Source organism: Schistocerca piceifrons, chromosome X (genome assembly GCF_021461385.2).
Source record: "Schistocerca piceifrons isolate TAMUIC-IGC-003096 chromosome X, iqSchPice1.1, whole genome shotgun sequence".
In the NCBI taxonomy this organism is placed as follows: domain Eukaryota; kingdom Metazoa; phylum Arthropoda; class Insecta; order Orthoptera; family Acrididae; genus Schistocerca; species Schistocerca piceifrons.
The window spans coordinates 369,199,666-369,219,496 of NC_060149.1; the positions used below are offsets into that span (position 1 = coordinate 369,199,666).

General features: G+C 40.8%; 1 protein-coding gene across 1 annotated transcript in view; it reads left to right on the forward strand.

The window, feature by feature from the left end:
* LOC124721961 (lysosomal Pro-X carboxypeptidase) overlaps positions 1 to 19,831 on the forward strand; it is a 58,517-nt gene that overhangs the window by 13,542 nt on the left and 25,144 nt on the right. Inside the window, exons 5-6 of the mRNA XM_047247125.1 lie at positions 5,423 to 5,580; positions 14,187 to 14,359. Coding sequence (XP_047103081.1) covers positions 5,423 to 5,580; positions 14,187 to 14,359 — 331 coding nt within the window. The remainder of the gene's footprint in view (positions 1 to 5,422; positions 5,581 to 14,186; positions 14,360 to 19,831) is intronic.

The window sequence follows — 19,831 nt, forward strand, 5'->3', positions numbered from 1 at the left end:
CCTCAAGGACCCACCGCTTATAAATCCTGACAAAATATTCGTGTAATCATCATCTAGGGCAACAACACAAACTACCACCTTATTGGAAGTTTAGCAGTTGGAGACAAAATGAGACATACCCCACTAAGAAAAAAATAAGAGGAGAAGCAACTGAAAGAAATGGCATCCCTCTCATTTACATGCTTGCATAACCATAATTTGTAAACAGTCATGGTGCTTAATGAAATACTGATAATTTTGATTGCAAACATGTATTTTATATTGTTTAAATTATGAAATCACTGAAGTTGTGAGAGTTCATTGCTATTATAGTTCATAAATTAATCATGTGACACATATACTTCTATACTTCTCAGATTTTCAGATGTATACCTTTCAAAGGATGCATTTTTCTGAATTGCAGTTTCTTGCACATTATGGTAAAGCAATGATTAAATTATTATTATTACAGTAAAATATTTTATGGTAATTAAGCTATTTATTATCATTCAGCTTGTATTCAGAGACAGTAACAAACCATAATCACCACAGAACCTAACCCTGGATCCATACCTGTTCTTTGCTTCACTCTAAATACATTTTGTTCCTTAACCTCAAGTTATTTTTCCTTGCTAACATACTTCTATACTTGAAAAGTTGCATTGCTGGTCCACATTTGACATCCTCATTTCTCACTTCATATTCTGTGGTGGCTCTGAACTGACATAATTCTGTATGTTCTATTTTCCTAATTGTTATTCACGCTTGTTGTTCTCTTCAGAATTTCTGATTGCATTTGCTTACTCTATGATGAAAAGCAATTCCCAATTCCATGAGTATAGTATTCTACAGTTCATGGCATTAAAATAGTCACTGCAAGAATGGTACAGGTAGCTGCTCAAGAAATTGTTTCAATGTATTTTTCTTGACACAATCCTTATATTTACAGAAGTTTTCTTTCTAAAAGAAGTTCACAGAAATCAGAAAAAAATCACATTCCATAAAACTGTTTTGTAAGAGGGGTCAGGATGGCAATGATGTAGTGAGCAGGTTGGCAGGGCAGCAGGTGTATGGGAGACAGATGGTCAACAAACAACAGATTGCAGAATCAGTATATAGTAGTGTGTTTATTCAATGCATAAGGTACAGCAGCCTGAATGTCATCTTGCTGTGGTCAGCACGCAGGGATGTAAGCTGGCCCTGGAGTGTGGGAAGTTTGCAGAGATCAGTGCGCGGCCTTCATAAACACAACCAGCTCACAGTGTCGCCCCACGTAACAAATCGTAGCAGTGCGGACTCAAGTGTCAACACTCTGGTGAGCAAAGTGTGGCATCATGCCCCAAGCAGAAGCCCAGCACACAGGGATGACAGGCCCTGTAGAAGGAGGTCATGCCAGCTTATGTAGAAGTGTGGCTAAGCGCAGATAACCCCCGAGTGCAGAGGCGAACCAGAGGCCCCAGCACATTATACAGCAACAGTGGCCCACAGAGATAAGCCTGCAGTATTAGGATGTGCCCACAAAGAGCTGATGGTGGCTCAGCAGCTAGTTAGGCCCAGGTGCACATTACGGACTAGAGATCTGAAAAAGAATGAGTATGAGTCCAATGTTGAGTGTTGCATACATTAGAAACCAAGGTGTCACTGCAACATCATTGTTATGCTGCCTGTCTTCCTTCCTTGCTTGCTTCCTTTCTTCCTGCTGCAGTTCTACAAGTGTGATGAGTCTGAGAATGGTGGCACTGTGATCTTTTACTACTTGCTGACCATTTCCTCTAACTGAATCATGCTGCACTGTAAGGATATTCGTGACTTAGTAAAAATGTTGATTGCACAATATTGCTGTTGTAGTGTAGCACTGACAGGGCAAGAATGATCGATAGTTGCTATCAGATGGCCTATAATTAAACTGTGTTTTATAAGACTGTGGAGGGTGTAAGAAGAAAATTAAATGATGCAGTGTATACAATTGCAAATGTGCCCCATAACAGGAAGAGTGAGGCCCAGAAAAAGTTCGATGTTATAGTCCATGTTTCAGACGAGAAACATAGTGTTCATCCAGTGTAAACAAAATGGTTGTGTTCTTATTTATGCCACAGTCACCATGAGAAAACATTTGTGCACTGACAAATGAAAACAAGGTACAGAGCAGTGTCACTGTTCTGTACCTGTGACCAAAAAACTTGTTATTTGTGCATTCTGTTGCGTGGCAACTTGCGTTTGTGGACTAATAATGAGTTGTGTAGCTTATCATTCATTTCTGTAACTTTTCCAAAGACTTTTACAAATTTATTTTAATAATTAATCACCATTTAGAGACTACACTTCATCCTCAAATTCTGTTTTCATTTACTGTCAACACAGACCCAGTAATGTGTTGAAAGAGTGTGTATGTGAACATAATTGTTTGACATTGTCTGAATAGAGACTAAATATTAAATTTACAGCTGTCTTCAAAACAGTTTTAAGCATATACATACATACAAACATAAACATAAATACATACAGGCATAAAAACATATATAAATATATATAATTTTTTATATATTATATATAATTTTTCCCACGTGGAATGTTTCCTTCTATTATATTTATATAAATATATAGCCATACATATGAATCCATCCATACATACATACATACACTTAGGTGACAAAAGTCATAGGATAGTGATATGCACGTACACAGATGGCAGTAGTATCATGTACACAAGGTACAAAAGGGCACTGTCATTTGTACTCAGTGACTCATGTGAAAAAGTTTACGGTGTGTTTATGGCCACACAATGGGGATTAACAGACTTTGAATGCAGAATGGTAGTTGGAGCTAGGTGCGCAGGACATCCCATTTCACAAATCATTATGGAATTCAATATTCGGGGATCCACAGTGCCAAGAGTGTGCCGGGAATACCTAATTTCAAGCATTATCCCTCATAATGGACAATGCAGTGGCTGATGGTCTTCACTTAACAGCCGAGAGGTGTGGTGTTTGTGTAGAGTTGTCAGCACTAACAGACAAACAACACTGCATGAAATAACCACAGAAATCAATGTGGGATGTATGAAAAATGTATAAATTAGACCGGCGTGGTGACATTTGGCATTAAAAGACTGTGGCAGCAGATGACCAATGTGAGTGCCTTAGCTAACAGCATGACATCACCTACAGCAGCTCTCCTTGGCTCATAACCATATTAGTTGGGCCCCAGATGACTGGAAAACCATGGCCTGGTGAGACAAGTCCTGATTTTCGTTGGTAAGAGCTGATGGTAGGATTCGAGTGCTATGCAGACCCCACAAAGCCATGGACCCAAGTTGTCAACAAGGCACTGTGCAAGCTGGTGGTGGCTCCATAATGGTGTCGGCTGTGTTTACATGGAATGGACTGGCTCCTCTGGTTCAGCTGAACCGATCATTGAGTGGAAACGGTTATGTTCGGCTACTTGGAGACCATTTGCAGCCATTCGTGGACTTCATGTTACCAGACAACAATGGAATTTTTATGGATGACAGTGCTCCATGTCACCGGGCCACAACAGTTCATGATTGGTTTCAACAAAATTCTGGTCAGTTCACGTGGATGATTTGGCCACCCAGATCATCTGACATTAATCCCGTCGAACATTTATGGGACATAATCGAGAGACCAGTTCGTGCATAAAATCCTGCATCAGCAACACTGTCACAATTATGGATGGTTGTAGAGGCAGCTTGGCTCAATATTTATGCAGGGAACTCCCAACAACTTGTTGAGTTGCTGCAGTATGCCGGGCAGAAGGAGTTCTGACACAATATTAGGAGGTATCCCATGACTTTTGTCACCTCAGCATATACACCTACATCTATATACTTATGAACAAAATAACATTCAGTGCTAACCGATCATTCATTGTGTTGGTATATAATAATCATCAGACTGAATGTTTGCATTGTAGGAACAATGCCGTGAGTCCTTGGTTATACTAACTAACCCTTGTACTCACTACCTCTTCCACGCTGGTATAGTACACTTATCCTTGATAACAGACCCAAGTGATGAGTTTTTGGTTAAGTGGTCAATGGTGGAGTCTGATGAGTCAAGGCTTTGAGCATATAGAGATGGTGAATTCTGAGGTGATGTCATAGGACCCTCTGGGGATATAAAGCAAGTTTACAGAGCTCATTCCTGCTCTCTACTGTGGACCCCAAGGTATATGCCCTCAAGTTGGCAGTGGTCAACCAGCAGGTGGCCATCCAGCTGGGAGACACCATTGTAGCTGCTGGTAGCATCTGGACTGAGGCATAGCTGTAGTTCCAAAGTTATCAGAGGTTGTGTCTAGTAAAAGCAGGCTGGATGACCCACATCAGGTCAATGACTGACATGGAGTACCTCTCAGAGCTGACTGCAGATGATGACTGACACTGCATAGCGGAAACAGGCAGTATTTATTGTGGCTCGCTACACCCATGTTTTGACATGACCTCATTATTCATCACATAGGCCGCAATAGTGGTGCAGCGTGTGGTAATCCAGGTCATTACTACTGCAATCTTGTTCCTGTACATTGCTGCACATTGTTGTGTCAGCAGTATAGCAGCCTCAGCAGTGGTGTCAAGGCTGAACATGTGCTTACTCTTCCTATTGTAAGGCCCAGGTGGCGATTCTTACTGTCAGAATAGCCCATCTGTACGTTCTTGCAAAAGAACATCAACCAGCACCCCATCTAGTTGGCATCTCTAAAGCTTCTTGCATCAGCTTGCAATGATAGCTGCCTCATGTGGAGGCATATAGACAGTTGTTTTTCTCTCACACAGGAAAGGAAATGAGTAGTAGCAGTACAGGGTACCCTCTGCCACACACCGTATGGTGGCTTGTGGAATGCATATGTAGATGTAGATGTAGATGTAGATATAGAAATGAAGGAACCAGTTCATGTAGCTGAACAATTGATCAGTCAAAGTGCATCTTATTAATATTTATAAACTTGAGAAATTTTATGCTGTGAACCTTACTTATATTTATTATTATTAATATTTACATTTAAGAGTCAAAACTTCTGTGATTCTGTGGACCTTTAGTGTCAACACCTGCCATAAGAGAGATCTACCAAAGAAGAAGAAGAAGAAGCATAGTATGTGCTACATTGGCTATATAACAGAAGAAGCCTGCTTTGGCACTGTGTGTACTTTTGTAACGCACCATATGTCACACTTTATCCTGGCCTAATCTATAAAATACCATTATTTAATAAATACATTCATCAGCTCAGACAGAAACAAAACTATCAATACAATAATACATAATCCTTTTCAGAATATTTAATATGTTCATATTCTTTACAGGAAACATTAAAGTATTAATATTAACAACTAGAAATATTAAATTTATCCTAGAAGAACAGAATGAAACTACTTTTTATCATTAATGGATTCATTTGATTCTTCTGTTGTATTCTCATTTCACAGAGCAATTGCAGCCTCGGCTCCTATTTTGCAATTCCCAGGGCTTGTTCCATGTGAAGCATTTTATAGAATTGTTACATCAGATTTCAGCTCAGAATCTAAAGAATGCTCTAATACAATACGAAAATCATGGGATATCATCAGAAAGCTAAGCAAGACAGGTATGAATAGACTTTACTTTTTGTGATTGCATCATCGTGAACTATTATATTGCTGAAATAAAGTTTAGTTTCTGCATTTTATATGTGTTTTCTGATTTTTTTGATGTCCTGTTTCTTTAGTAGTGGTCATATCATTAAAGTAACAGTGTTTTAGTTAACGCAGTGTTATAGTTACTGGTACAGCAAAATGAGATCATTGTATGACTTAATTAGTGACAAATTTTGCTCCCCATAAATATAGTACACCTTGTAAAAATGATTTATATGACCAGCAACATGTGTAAATACTACACACACTGGTGACGCAGTGGTTTGCACACTGGACTTGTATTCGGGAGGACGACGGTTCAATCCCGCGTCCGGCCATCCTGATTTAGGTTTTCCGTGATTTCCCTAAATCGCTTCAGGCAAATGCCATGGTGGTTCCTTCGAAAGGGCATGGCCGACTTCCTTTCCCATCCTTACACACACACACACACACATACACACACACACACACACACACACACATACACACACACAGTTGTATTAAAAACCTCTGGGAGTGCACACCATGAAATACATCTCCAGAATGAGGAATAATCAGTAAATGCATACTGCAAAGATAGATATTTGGCAATCACTCTTGTTTTTATTATATAAAAATAATCTTCCATCATATATCCAAGAAGCAAAAGTAGTTCTCTTTGATGACATTGTAAGTATTATAATCAAACCTAAGGGAGTAACTGCAACACTTGAAAATGTAAATAACATTTTCTTGAAAATTAATAACTGGCTCTCTGCAAACTGACTGTCATTGATTTTATCTTTGGCAGTGAGGATGCAAAAAAATGTTACTTACTTTCCCTGTTTTCATTCACTAATGTCTTATGGCATCATATTCTGAGATAACTTGTCATTTAGGAAAAATGTACTCGTTGCATAGAAGCACGTAACAAGAGTAATATATAGTGTCCCCTGTAGAGCCTCTTGTAGACAGCTCTTTAAACAGTTAGGCATACTTACAACACTACTACAGAGTATTTACTCCTTTATCAAGTTTGTTGTCAACAATCAAGCACAGTTTGAAAACATTATCATTCATAAACATAACACTGATTTACACTTTCCATCACTTTACCTTAGTGTGACACAGAAATGAGTGAGGTATTTATCTATAAAAATCTTTGGTTGCCTGCCCAGTGATATAAAGAATTTAACAGATTCAAATAAAAACTGAAATTATATCTTCTTGACAATTCATTCTACTCCATAGAAGAGAGAGAGAGAGAGGGGGGGGGGGGAGGGGGAAGGGAGGAAGAGAGAGATATATATTGAACATAGTTAACTATAAATTATGCAGGGAAAAAATAATTTAAATCATTGAGATTCTCACCATAGTGCCATATTTTTTGTTGATAAAGTGTACTATAATTGTAAAACTGATTTGTTCCACATCTTAGCAAGGTGTTGCAATTATGGTCAACAGAATAATCACAGAACTATAACTCATGGCTACACCGCTGCAGCCCACTGGTGTGAAGGTTTATGTCAGGTAAAGTGGGTGTGAAACAAGGAGGGGAAAGAAGCATGAAGAGAAGAGAGAGTTATAGTTAGGGATGTATAGATGACAAAAGGTTGTGGCACTGATGAGAAACGATATTGCAGTGCCTGTGTTGTTAAGAAGAATGATGCAATGTTCTTTCTGACATGCATCCATGTGCAAAGGAACATTGCATCCCTGTTCTTAACAACACAGGCACTGCGATATTGTATTTATTGGCTGATATCAGGCAGTGACTTTTAATCAAAATGTCTTCCGCTGAATGGGAATGACATAATGTGTGTATTAGTACAGATTTATGACACAGGAATGAGAACATATGGAAGTTTGGGAATGGCCATGGGTCATGCCTGGATACCCAAAGCAGTTAAGGCAACCACTTGCATAAAGTGAGAAATCCAGGTTTGAGTCTCGGTCTGGCACAAATTTTCACTGTCATCATTCCATTATAGAGCTCATAGTTGTCAGTATTTGCAACTGTGAATACATTTCATGCACTGTTGAGATAGCATTGGTGTAAGGAGGCAAGCTGTACATGGTACCAGATGAAATAGGAGGAGTGGACTAGGGGAGGGAGGAGGCAGGATAGAACAGGGGGAAACTGCGAAGAAAACAATGTGGGCATAGTTTAATAGATAGATGGATCAGCTAGTGTGAAGTACGGCAAGGGGAGAGGGGGAGTATGGTGATAGTGATGGAAGTGGATGTGGGACAGGGTTGAGCAGAGACTGAGGCCCTTTTTGCATCCCCCTTCTGTCCCCTAACTACCAGCCTCCACTCCCTTCATCCCTTCTTTCCCCTTCGCTCTTCTTCATACTCATTCCATCTAAGACAACACCTCACCCCAGTAAGGCTGCAGCACTGGTTCAATGTAGCCCTGTGTGTGTGTGTGTGTGTGTGTGTGTGTGTGTTTTAGCTTCAAAGAAAGTCATTGCCTGAAAGCTTAGCTTAGCTAAGTGTTTAATTTATTGTGCATGTCTACCACTCAACAGTTCAACAATTCTGGTGAGTCATTACCTTTATTCTTTCTGTTGTGTCCAGTCCATTATTATTTAACACAAATATGAATATGAAAAGTTATCAAGATCCTTTTCTAACACCTCTACTGTTACCTTTCAGGAAGTGATTAGGAGCGGTAACTTTTCCAGTATAATGGCCGCATCTACCTTACTTACCTCTTCTGAGTGTTTATTTTGAAAGCAGCCAAAGAATATTATCACAAGCATGTTTCCACAGTTTCTTACACTTTATATCACAATCTGAAAAATAAATGTCATTTGTTGGTTGTGCATATTTGTACCTCAGTAGTGAGTAATTCAATTTTGTGTGGCACACTTGATTTGTAACCTTACACACTATTACGTATCAACTGCCTTTAACTAACTTATTTATTAATATGGAAATGGAAAAATATTTTTGAAATATGGATAATGGATAATGGAAGGAACAAAGGTAACTACTCACCCTACACACACACACACACACACACACACACACACACACACATTGCCTTTGTTGAATGCATATTGCAGGTACTGCAGCTTAACTGCAGTGTGTGTTTATTTCAGATAGGATGGGAGGCGAGAGCCAGAAGAAAGATTGGGATTTAATGTTCCATTGACCATGAAGTCATTAGAGAGAGAGCTCAAGCTCAGATTGAGAAATGATGGGAAAGGGAATAGGTTGTGTCCATTTCAAAGGAACAGTCCATCAGAGGCAAACCTCATCCTAACAAAGGCAGGGCCACCTATGAGAGCAATCACATCATGTATCACCTCTGTCACAACTTTTCCACAACCCTTTATGCAGGCAAATCTACCAACCAACTGTTCCAAATAAATGGACACCACCAAACTGTAGCCACAATGAGAGTTGACCAGCCGTTTGTGGAGCGCTCTGCTGAGCACACTACGCTCAACTTAAATGGACGCCTTGCAGTCTGTGTCATGTGGATCCTCCCACCCCATCCCCAATATCAACTCCTTCGTTTTTTCATCATTTCCATCATCAATTTGCCTTCATTAGTTTAGGGAAATCACAGAAACTCAATCTGCATGACTATATAGGGAATTTGAATTGCTGGCTTCCACAGTACAAGCCTCGTGGCTTACTGCTGTGGCACCTGTTTTGGTGCAAGGAAGAAAGGTGGCAGAGGGAATGTTAGCAAGCATATGAGATACAAAGTGGGAGTTGAGTGTGATGCACAGTGACATGAACTGAATAGAGGGAGATTGAACAGAAGAAGAGGGAGTGAAGTGGGGAGTATGGAGACAGGAGTGAAAGGGGATGTTGCACAGGGCATGTGGAGATTAAGGCCAGGAGGATTGTGGGGTACAAGGATGTGTTGCAAAGACAGTTCCCATCTACACAGGTCAGAGGAGTTGATATTGGGGATGGAGTGGGAGGATCCACAGACTGCAAGACGTCCATTTAAGTTGAGCGTATATTGCTCAGCAGAGCGCTCCACAAACGGCCGGTCAACTCTCTTTGTGGCTACAGTTTGGTGGTGTCCATTTATTTGGAACAGTTGGTTGGAAGATTTGTCTGCATAAAGGGTTGTGGAAAAGTTGTGACAGAGGTGATACATGATGTGATTGCTCTCATAGGTGGCCCTGCCTTTGTTAGGATGAGGTTTGCCTCTGATGGAACTGTAATACACTCCTGGAAATGGAAAAAAGAACACATTGACACCGGTGTGTCAGACCCACCATACTTGCTCCGGACACTGCGAGAGGGCTGTACAAGCAATGATCACACGCATGGCACAGCGGACACACCAGGAACCGCGGTGTTGGCCGTCGAATGGCGCTAGCTGCGCAGCATTTGTGCACCGCCGCCGTCAGTGTCAGCCAGTTTGCCGTGGCATACGGATCTCCATCGCAGTCTTTAACACTGGTAGCATGCCGCGACAGCGTGGACGTGAACCGTATGTGCAGTTGACGGACTTTGAGCGAGGGCGTATAGTGGGCATGCGGGAGGCCTGGTGGACGTACCACCGAATTGCTCAACACGTGGGGCGTGAGGTCTCCACAGTACATCGATGTTGTCGCCAGTGGTCGGCGGAAGGTGCACGTGCCCGTCGACCTGGGACCGGACCGCAGCGACGCACGGATGCACGCCAAGACCGTAGGATCCTACGCAGTGCCGTAGGGGACCGCACCGCCACTTCCCAGCAAATTAGGGACACTGTTGCTCCTGGGGTATCGGCGAGGACCATTCGCAACCGTCTCCATGAAGCTGGGCTACGGTCCCGCTCACCGTTAGGCCGTCTTCCGCTCACGCCCCAACATCGTGCAGCCCGCCTCCAGTGGTGTTGCGACAGGCGTGAATGGAGGGACGAATGGAGACGTGTCGTCTTCAGCGATGAGAGTCGCTTCTGCCTTGGTGCCAATGATGGTCGTATGCGTGTTTGGCGCCGTGCAGGTGAGCGCCACAATCAGGACTGCATACGACCGAGGCACACAGGGCCAACACCCGGCATCATGGTGTGGGGAGCGATCTCCTACACTGGCCGTACACCACTGGTGATCATCGAGGAGACAGTGAATAGTGCACGGTACATCCAAACCGTCATTGAACCCATCGTTCTACCATTCCTAGACCGGCAAGGGAACTTGCTGTTCCAACAGGACAATGCACGTCCGCATGTATCCCGTGCCACCCAACGTGCTCTAGAAGGTGTAAGTCAACTACCCTGGCCAGCAAGATCTCCGGATCTGTCCCCCATTGAGCATGTTTGGGACTGGATGAAGTGTCGTCTCACGCGGTTTGCACGTCCAGCACGAACGCTGGTCCAACTGAGGCGCCAGGTGGAAATGGCATGGCAAGCCGTTCCATAGGACTACATCCAGCATCTCTACGATCATCTCCATGGGAGAATAGCAGCCTGCATTGCTGCGAAAGGTGGATATACACTGTACTAGTGCCGACATTGTGCATGCTCTGTTGCCTGTGTCTATGTGCCTGTGGTTCTGTCAGTGTGATCATGTGATGTATCTGACCCCAGGAATGTGTCAATAAAGTTTCCCCTTCCTGGGACAATGAATTCACGGTGTTCTTATTTCAATTTCCAGGAGTGTAGTATGTGCTGGGTAGGTGCATAGAACAGATATTGCATCTGAGTCTTCCACAAGGGTGTGACCTATGTGAAAAAGGATTTGGAGTATGGTGGCATGGCAATGGTAAGAATTTGAAGCCTGGCAAAGAATATAGTTAAACTTTTCCAGTTTGTGGTGATATTGGCTTAAAGGGGAGCAAGGAGTTTTCATTTGCAACTGGTTCATGGGGATGGTTGGAATATTAGGGGCATGTGTGGATGTGGCACAAGAGATCTGTTTGCTGACTAGGTTTGGCAAGTAATGCCTGTCTGTGACCTTTCTCATTCTGGACGAGGGATTGTCCATTATTTCAGATGCACTGTCCACAGGTGACCAAGCTTTTTGAGAGAGACTTTTCATTATGGATTGATGGATGCCATGAAAATGGAGGTACTGTTGATAGTTAATGGAATTTATATTGACACAGAGGTTAACACCCAGGAAGATGGCATAATGGGCTGAGAAGGACCAGTCAAGTGAATGGGAGAGAATGTGTTAAGTCTGTGGATGAACAAAGATAGATTGTCTTAATCTTGTGTCTTCATAATAAACCTGAACCAAGCAAATAGTTTGGTTATCTTGGGTGGTTGGGAAGGTTTCCTGTGGCCCAGTAACAGGTTTGGTGTTGGAGTGTGCCAAGCAGATGTCCATGGCTGTGCCATCTATTCATCTGTATGTCTTCACCTCAAAGGAGAAGTAGTTATGGGTAAGGGTGTAGTTTGCGAAGTGTGTAAGGAATGAGATGATGGGTATGGAGTCAGTAGGACATTGCTGGAGGTTATGAAGGGGACATGGGCATGGAGAATATAGGTGCATAGAGATCTAGTGTCAGGTGTTAATGGGGTAGAGGTGGTCTCTCAAATGGCATTCTACGACCCACCCATCTATAAAATATGTGAGGAGATCCTGGGGGCACAACTACTCCCAACCTCCAAACTGTTGTCAAGATCAGAGTTCAGCACTCAGTAGCAGAAAACACTGCCGCACACAACATGCTCAACTTCAATAGTTGCTTCACAACCCGTGCGATATGGGTCTTCCACTTCTCTCCCCCTCCCCCCTCCCCCTCTTCCTCTTCCTCCTCCCCCCACTCCCACACCCATAACATCAGCTTCTGTGACCTACATAGATGCGAATTGTTCTTAATACACATCTTTCCATCTTCAATCCCACAATCTTCATTGTCTCTATGTCCATTAACTCCTGTTCCTCACCCATCTCCACCACTACCCCATGGCTTCCCCCCTCCCCCCAGCCACTTCACTCATTCTACTCTGATACCTTCCTGTCTGCAGTCTTCCTCCTCTTCTGTTTTGTCTTCACCTCCCAGTCACTTCTCCAGGCCATTGTGCACCGCACACACCCTCTGCTAGCCTCACACACCCTCTGCTAGCTATGCCAGAGCAAGCTCACCAACACCACATTTCTATCCAATGGGCTTGCTGCCTCTCCCTGCCAGCTATTTGTCATCCCTTCGTACATCCCCCACTCCCCCTCCCCACATCCTTTCTCACCCCAAACTGAGGGAAGTGTTGCAGTGATAAGACACTGAACTTGTATTTGGGAAGGCAGTGGCTCATATCCCCGTCTAGCCATTTAGAGTTGGTTCTTTGTGATTTCTGTGAATCACTTATGACAAATGTCAGCATGGTTCCTTTGAAATGGGCATAATCTATTTTCATTGCTATCCTTTCTCACTCCAGTTAAGCTGCAGTGCCAACATAGTGTAGTCAGTTATAGCTGTGTGTGTGTGTGTGTGTGTGTGTGTGTGTGTGTGTGCGCGCGCGTGTAAAAGGTTAGCAACATTTCCAGTCTTGTATATGTGCCTAGTGGCCACTCAGCACCTCTACTTTGTCTTGTTTCATTACTTTCACTCCTTCCATTTATAGTACCCCCGAGTGTAGGGAGGGCAATGAGCCAGAATGGTGCAAACAGGTATTGGAGGTGTGGGGGAAGCCCAGGAGGCTCCAGAGAAAGGTGGCTGCAAAGTTAACAGAAGTTCTCTATTGAAGCATTTGCACTGTGTAGCACACTGGGCTAATGACCAGCTGACCACTAAGTCCTGCTGGGCTGGCTGCTTGAATTCCCCATGGTACCGAAGCAGAGACTCCGCTGTGCGCTTGCAGTCTCATTATGTAACCTGGCAGCAAGACTTCCATGCCAGCTGCATGTACACTCACTGATGCCATATCTGTTGCAGCCCCTGGTGGCACCTCGGCTGCATCACAATGGGGAAACTCCACCACAATGAGGCACTAGTCCTGCAGTGGTGGAAGATGGCTGGTGTACACAGGAAGTGACCCAAGGAGTTGGATGTGCTACTGGAGTAGACCTGGGATAGCCTGCTGTGCCATGACACTAAGTCCAGATAGTTCTTAGAGCTGTTGCCCCATCATAGCCTTGAATCAGTGACTTCAATTGCAGTTCCGTGTGTCAACCTTGCCTGGCACAGCTCCTTCATCTTGGTAGAGTTGTGAGACTGAGGATAATTTTGTTACAAAATGGTCACTATTTATGCACTTGCTGCGCATATGCACCACTCCCAGTCACATAACATTACCGCCACTGCCATCGTGGAAACCTGTCTTGCCTCTTGCTGCACACATTTATGCAGTACTGCTGAGTCCACTGTTTCAGCCAGCTCACATGTCTCACAAAATTGTGAAGGGCTCGTTGAATTATTACGGTAACATCATCCCATGCTCCGTTGCTGTCAGCTGCTGCAATATGCCACCCGGGCTCACAATAATATGCCCATATATGGTCGGTGTGCAGAACATTATTTAACTTACTAATTATGCCTTTTTGAGTTATAATATTTAATTTTTGTTTGCGTGTTTGCAGGTACTGCATTATTTGATTGCTATGTATTCATATATAACTCCTGCTGAAAATTAACAAATATAATGTTCAACTATGTTAGTGAATCACAGAGTATCACCTCTAGATGACTGTCATTCCAGATGAAGGTCGAAAATGGCTGTCAACGAACTGGACACTTTGTAAACCACTTCAGTCTGAAGCTGACGCAGATCTTCTAATGTCTTGGCTAACTGATGTGTACACAAATCTAGCAATGCTAGACTACCCATATGCCACAAATTTTCTTCTTCCTCTTCCAGCTTACCCAATAAAGGTAATTCTACATTCAGTGTACATTCTGAAAAAAAAAGTTAAGTTTCTATTCATTATATATTTAACATGAGCTACCATGTAACTGATTAACACAAATTAGTTAAAGTGTTTGTGAAGAAGCAAATATGAAAACCATAATATACTCTCAACAGATTATGCCTTTCCTCTTTCTGTTCCCCATTGTGTTTCTTTGGTCTGCTTGCATGTTATTATTCCAACATTTTTGCTTCCTTCCCTTATGTCACTAACTGGTTTTATTTCTTTTCTCCCATATATTTTTGTTACCTGTCATTTTATACTTCCTTTTTATTTGTCATCTAAACACCACTTCCATTCTATTTGTTATTACTATTATTATTATTTTATCCAACTAATGACCACATCAAAATAACTATTCATTTCTCTTTTCTTTCTTCCGTATATAAAACACTTTCATTTTCTCAGAATTAGCTCTTTTCTTCTCCTCTGACCATTTGACTCCAGTTTTTCTTCTGTTTGGTTTGTCTTCCTGTCTTGACTTCTGGTCTGAATTTGTCTCTGTTGAATAAAGTCTCCTGTTCAGTCTGTATTTCTTCTAAACCCTCTCTGGTCTTGCCTCCCCACTCAATTTCCTTTCCTGTTTTCCTGTTTTGGGAGAATGTGAAGATCTTCTTTGTTAACCTGTTAAGTGGTTAGTTCATGTGTGCGCACCTCATCCTCACTGGGTAATTTGCACCAGCCCATACTGTCATGGTGGTGCTGTGTACTATTCTCATACATAAAAGTTTTCTGTCATGTTTTCATTTTTTAATTTAAATTAATATTGGTTGTGAATGAACAAAATATATTGCAGAAGTGAAAAAAAATTATTTTCATTATTTCACAAGACATTTTCAGTGTGAAACATTTTAAAGGAAACTTAGCTTTCTGCACACCAGTGTGAAGTCTCTTTGTGAATGCCTTTTCTTGTGGACATCATACACCTCCTTGTGTGTCTTTTATTCTTTGTGGGTGGCAGAAAATCTAGAAAATGCCTCACTGTAAGGCATATTGCTTTCAGTGTTAGAGATGGGCATCATACTGATGGCCCTTGTTGTGGTGAAGATATGGCGAGTTGTCCACCAAGACTAGCCATGTAGCTCATTTTACTTTATTTGCCACCATGCATCTTGTACAGAATGTCTGCATTGAATCATGCAGTGTCGAATGTGTGGTGGAAAACCTTCTGATAATATTTTTTCAGCCTGCTCCTGGCCATCTGGTAGCTGTGCAACTGAGAATCGCAGTTATTGAATGATACCATTCTTTAGGTTTACTTTTAAAAATGTATCATCATGGAAAGTGCTGACCATAACAACATATCTTTTGCCCCATTTCATTACCATCTGCTTTCATCTGTACCCTGTTATGTACTCTCCTTTCTTCAGTTTTTCATTTTTTATGAAGTTAGGGAACCCCTTCCTGTATTGTCCCATTGTGCCAACATTAGTTTGTCCACCATATCTTGACTGGTGTACTAGTTGTCTAGATAAATGCAGTGACCTTTCCCAAGTAGATCATGTGCAAACTCAAAACAGGTTTAGAAGTTATTGTTCCTTCTGGATAGTGGCTACCATAATTAGCGTCCTTTCGAATGTAAACAATGAAGTCCCATACATACTCGGAGTTGCTTACACAGCAGTGTAGAATCTGCTGTACTTTGTTGGACTAAATTGCCTCCATCTAAGCCATAATTTCCAAAGTAACAACAATTCATCATTGGTGATGTTCCTTTCTGGTAAGTATACTGAAATGAATTTATGGTGCAGATACTCCATAATCGGGTGAATTTTTAGTAGTTTTCTGCTGACAGTGTGTAATTGTCTGAGGCTCTGGTTTGTGGCGAATTCCTTGAAGTGTGAGTGTTCCAATAAGTGTTTTTATCTCATCTCTTGTAGTATTGTGCGAACTGCAAACCCTGAAGCATGCTGCTAAATTGTGATAAGAAGCTATGAACTGTTGTGCATATAAGTTTGTATGTTCATTTATTACTTTGCACAAAGCACCATCCACGAAACACATAAAACAACTCATCACATCATATTGTTTTAGAAGCATGCGTGAACCACTACTACCACTGAACAAATATTGATCACAAACTGAACTAGCATGCACAAATGCACTAGGTACCACGTGCGGCAACGGTGTCTTGTCGTCTAATGTTTCTGAATAAAAATCACTTTCTGTAACGTCAATGTCCATATCTTGAAAACTTTCAGAACTGTCACTGAAATTATCACCACGTCCTAAAAGCAGCTGTCTCTCTCCAAATATGCTAAATGATTTCTTTTCACTATTGCAAAATGTAATTCACTGATGCACTGGTAAACAAAGACAAAAAAGTGGAAAATATTGTAACTAGCCCAGAATATGCTTTAGTACCTGAAGAGAGCTATGATATAGTATACGAAGCTCAACTGATACCACAGTTTCAATGGCAGGCCAATAACTCATCATTCCCCATCAGCTACTAGCCACAGAATCCAGCGGATGGATATATCCATCCAACCCACTGTGAATTTGCAGTGTGTGGATGGATATATCCATCATTCCCACTTAAAGGGTTAATATGTCTTCCTTCATTCTCTCTAGATGTTCATATAGTGTACCATGACTTTTCCTGATCTCATCTGTTACTTTAGAGCAAAATGAGTTTATTTCTTTATTTGATCTGAAAACACAATTGCCATCTTTGTTCTTGGCTGTACAAATTTTTTTCTTTCTTTTCCAAATCATCATATGGAATTTTGTATACAGATAAAAATAATGTTTCCAACTCAGAGGACTCCCAGTTCTAAAACAGTAATATGATGCCTTAATTTAACATCTCTAGAACATAATTTTTTTAGTGTGCAGGTTTCTCACTTTTAAGTATGCTCTTTTCAGTTTCTCAGTTCTGATTTTAATTGCTTCTTTTTACTTTTTTTCCCCAAAAATTTGCAGTGGTCTGTCTTCGTGATATTAACATACTTGGTTTTTTAAAAATTTTGGTGAGTTAGTGTCATTGGTCATGTATTCTGTCTTTTCAAAAGCTATTTGTAGACCTGCCTTTTCAACTGTCTTCTTCAGAAGTTCTAGTCCTTTCTTTGCATTCTCTAAGGTCCCTTCTATTATTATGAGGGTATTGGCAAAGCCCAAACAATTTATTGCTTCTTTCAATTTACTCAGCTTAAAGTAGTTATTAACTTTTTTGTTTTTTCCCCTCGGTTTTCCATTCTCTTACAGCGGTTTTTCCAACAGACAATTGAAAAATAGAGGTGACAGACTATCTCCTTGTCTGACTTCCGGTACAGTTTTTAAGGAACTGGAACTTGTTCCCAAAAATTTAATTTTAGATACTGTGTTTGTAAAAGTGTGTTTAGTTATTTTCAGAGTTTCCCTGTATGCTCTAAATTCTTTCATGATTCTGAGGAGAGAGTCTCTGCCTGTCAAAACATAAGCCTTTTTAAAATCAAATATTGACCCTTCCTTTTTATTTGATATTTTCTTCATGTACTTAATTATTTGTCTGGGGTTTAGAATTTTCTCTGGACAGGATCTGCTATTACTAAATCCAGTTGTATGGTCTCCAGCTTGTTTATTTAATTGAGGCTTTAATATGTCCAGAAGAACTTTTGATAAGATTTTATATTCTGATGATAGTAATGAAATTCCTCTGAGATACGGGTAGTACCATTTCAGTTTCTTCTGAAATAAAGGTAGTAATTTTCTCAAGGCTTCTTCTTTCTGTTTGAGGTACTGGAAACCTATTTTGTCCTCTTTTTGGTGAATTGTATGTGTATTATTATTATTGTTATTATCGTTACCATTATTATTATCACTGTTATTATTGTTAACTTTGTCATTTTATTTCTTTCCCTTTATTGTTCCAATGACTCATTGTTGCATTTCTTAGTATATGTTGCTACATTTTCCTTATAATCAATTGATGTTCTGTGATTAGTTGACTTCATTCTTTTTACAATGTGGTGCCCAATTCTCATGATTTTGAATTTCAACTGCTTAATTTCATTGCATGCTTCTTTCATCCTCTGAGCTTAGCCATTCTGCATGATTTCTCCTTCCATTTACCATCTATTATCATTATAAATTTGTATGTTAAAAAACTAGAATGTAGTATAAAACAAGGTTAGTGCATTGTGTCAGATATATGTAGCTGATACATCATCTAGCAACAGAAAAACTCATGAACCAGCCATTCTGTGTGACATGGTGATGCAGAAAAGGCCTCTTAGAACAGAAAATTTTTAAAAATGGTACCCATTGTTTTCTCTTTTGTTATGGTATAAATGCATTCAGTTAAAATGTGAAACTTTGAACAGGTATGTCACAGCATTATGAAATGAGATAAGGGTAGTACCATATCAGTAACTGTGTTAAGACTTCTTTCTATTTGAGAGACTAAAAAGCTGTTTTTAACTATAGAATAACATTTTACCACTCATTCTCCCATTGACACACCAGCTTTATTCTCAGTTGCAATGAAATACAAGCATACAAGTTACAGATAGTTTTTTTTGTTGTTGAGGGCAATTGCACCTGAAGTATCCATGCTTTAGAAATAAACTGCTTTAGCTGTATATGATCTTTTATTTACAGGAGCATGACTGTTTTTGTGATATCAAATCAAATCTACAAGATACTAAACATACAATCAACATTATGATAAAAAAAAACAGATACCTATCCTAATAATCTAAGCTCTGTGACAACCAATATGAAATACTCACATGCCAATAAAACATTAAGCTCATGATGCAGGAAGAAAGGGGAGTCAACCTTCTCAAAATAAAATACTGTTACCCACAAAAAGCAGGGCATCAGATTGGCCAGTTGAAAAACTGACGTATTAAAAGCATGTTAACCTACAATGAAAAGAGCAAAATAAGACAACAACAAAAAACCTAAAAACGCCCAGCTAGTAATGCTGAAAGCCCAATGGTTAAGAAAACTCACTTCATACCAGGGATCAGTGCACAGCAAGCCTCCAACCATGTTGCTGTGCAGGGGCACACTGCTAGCCAGTATGCTCATGTGTGTCTTGGAGGGCACTAGTGCCACCCCACACATAGCAGGGAAAGCTACAAACATTTTTGTGCATATTGAAGTATGATGGAAATGATTGAGGCCCCCATTATGCAACACAACCATATAAACTATAGAATACTTGAGCATATAAAATAGATAAAACCAAATAGACCAGACACTAGAGTGTATAACATCAAACCTAGGATCAGTAACCAAGCAGACAGAGAACTATGACATTATTCCTTGAAAGGCAAAGTTGGATAGTACATTGTACTGTCTTAACTCCACATGATTATTAAGGGTGTGTTAATGGTATAGCTTTAGACTCTGTATAGTTCCAATCTCTTCCAGAATGTTTAAAGTGCCCCTTTACTTCTCTGGGTAAGGCTTTTAAATTATTAGCTAACCTGTTATGGAGTATCCAGAA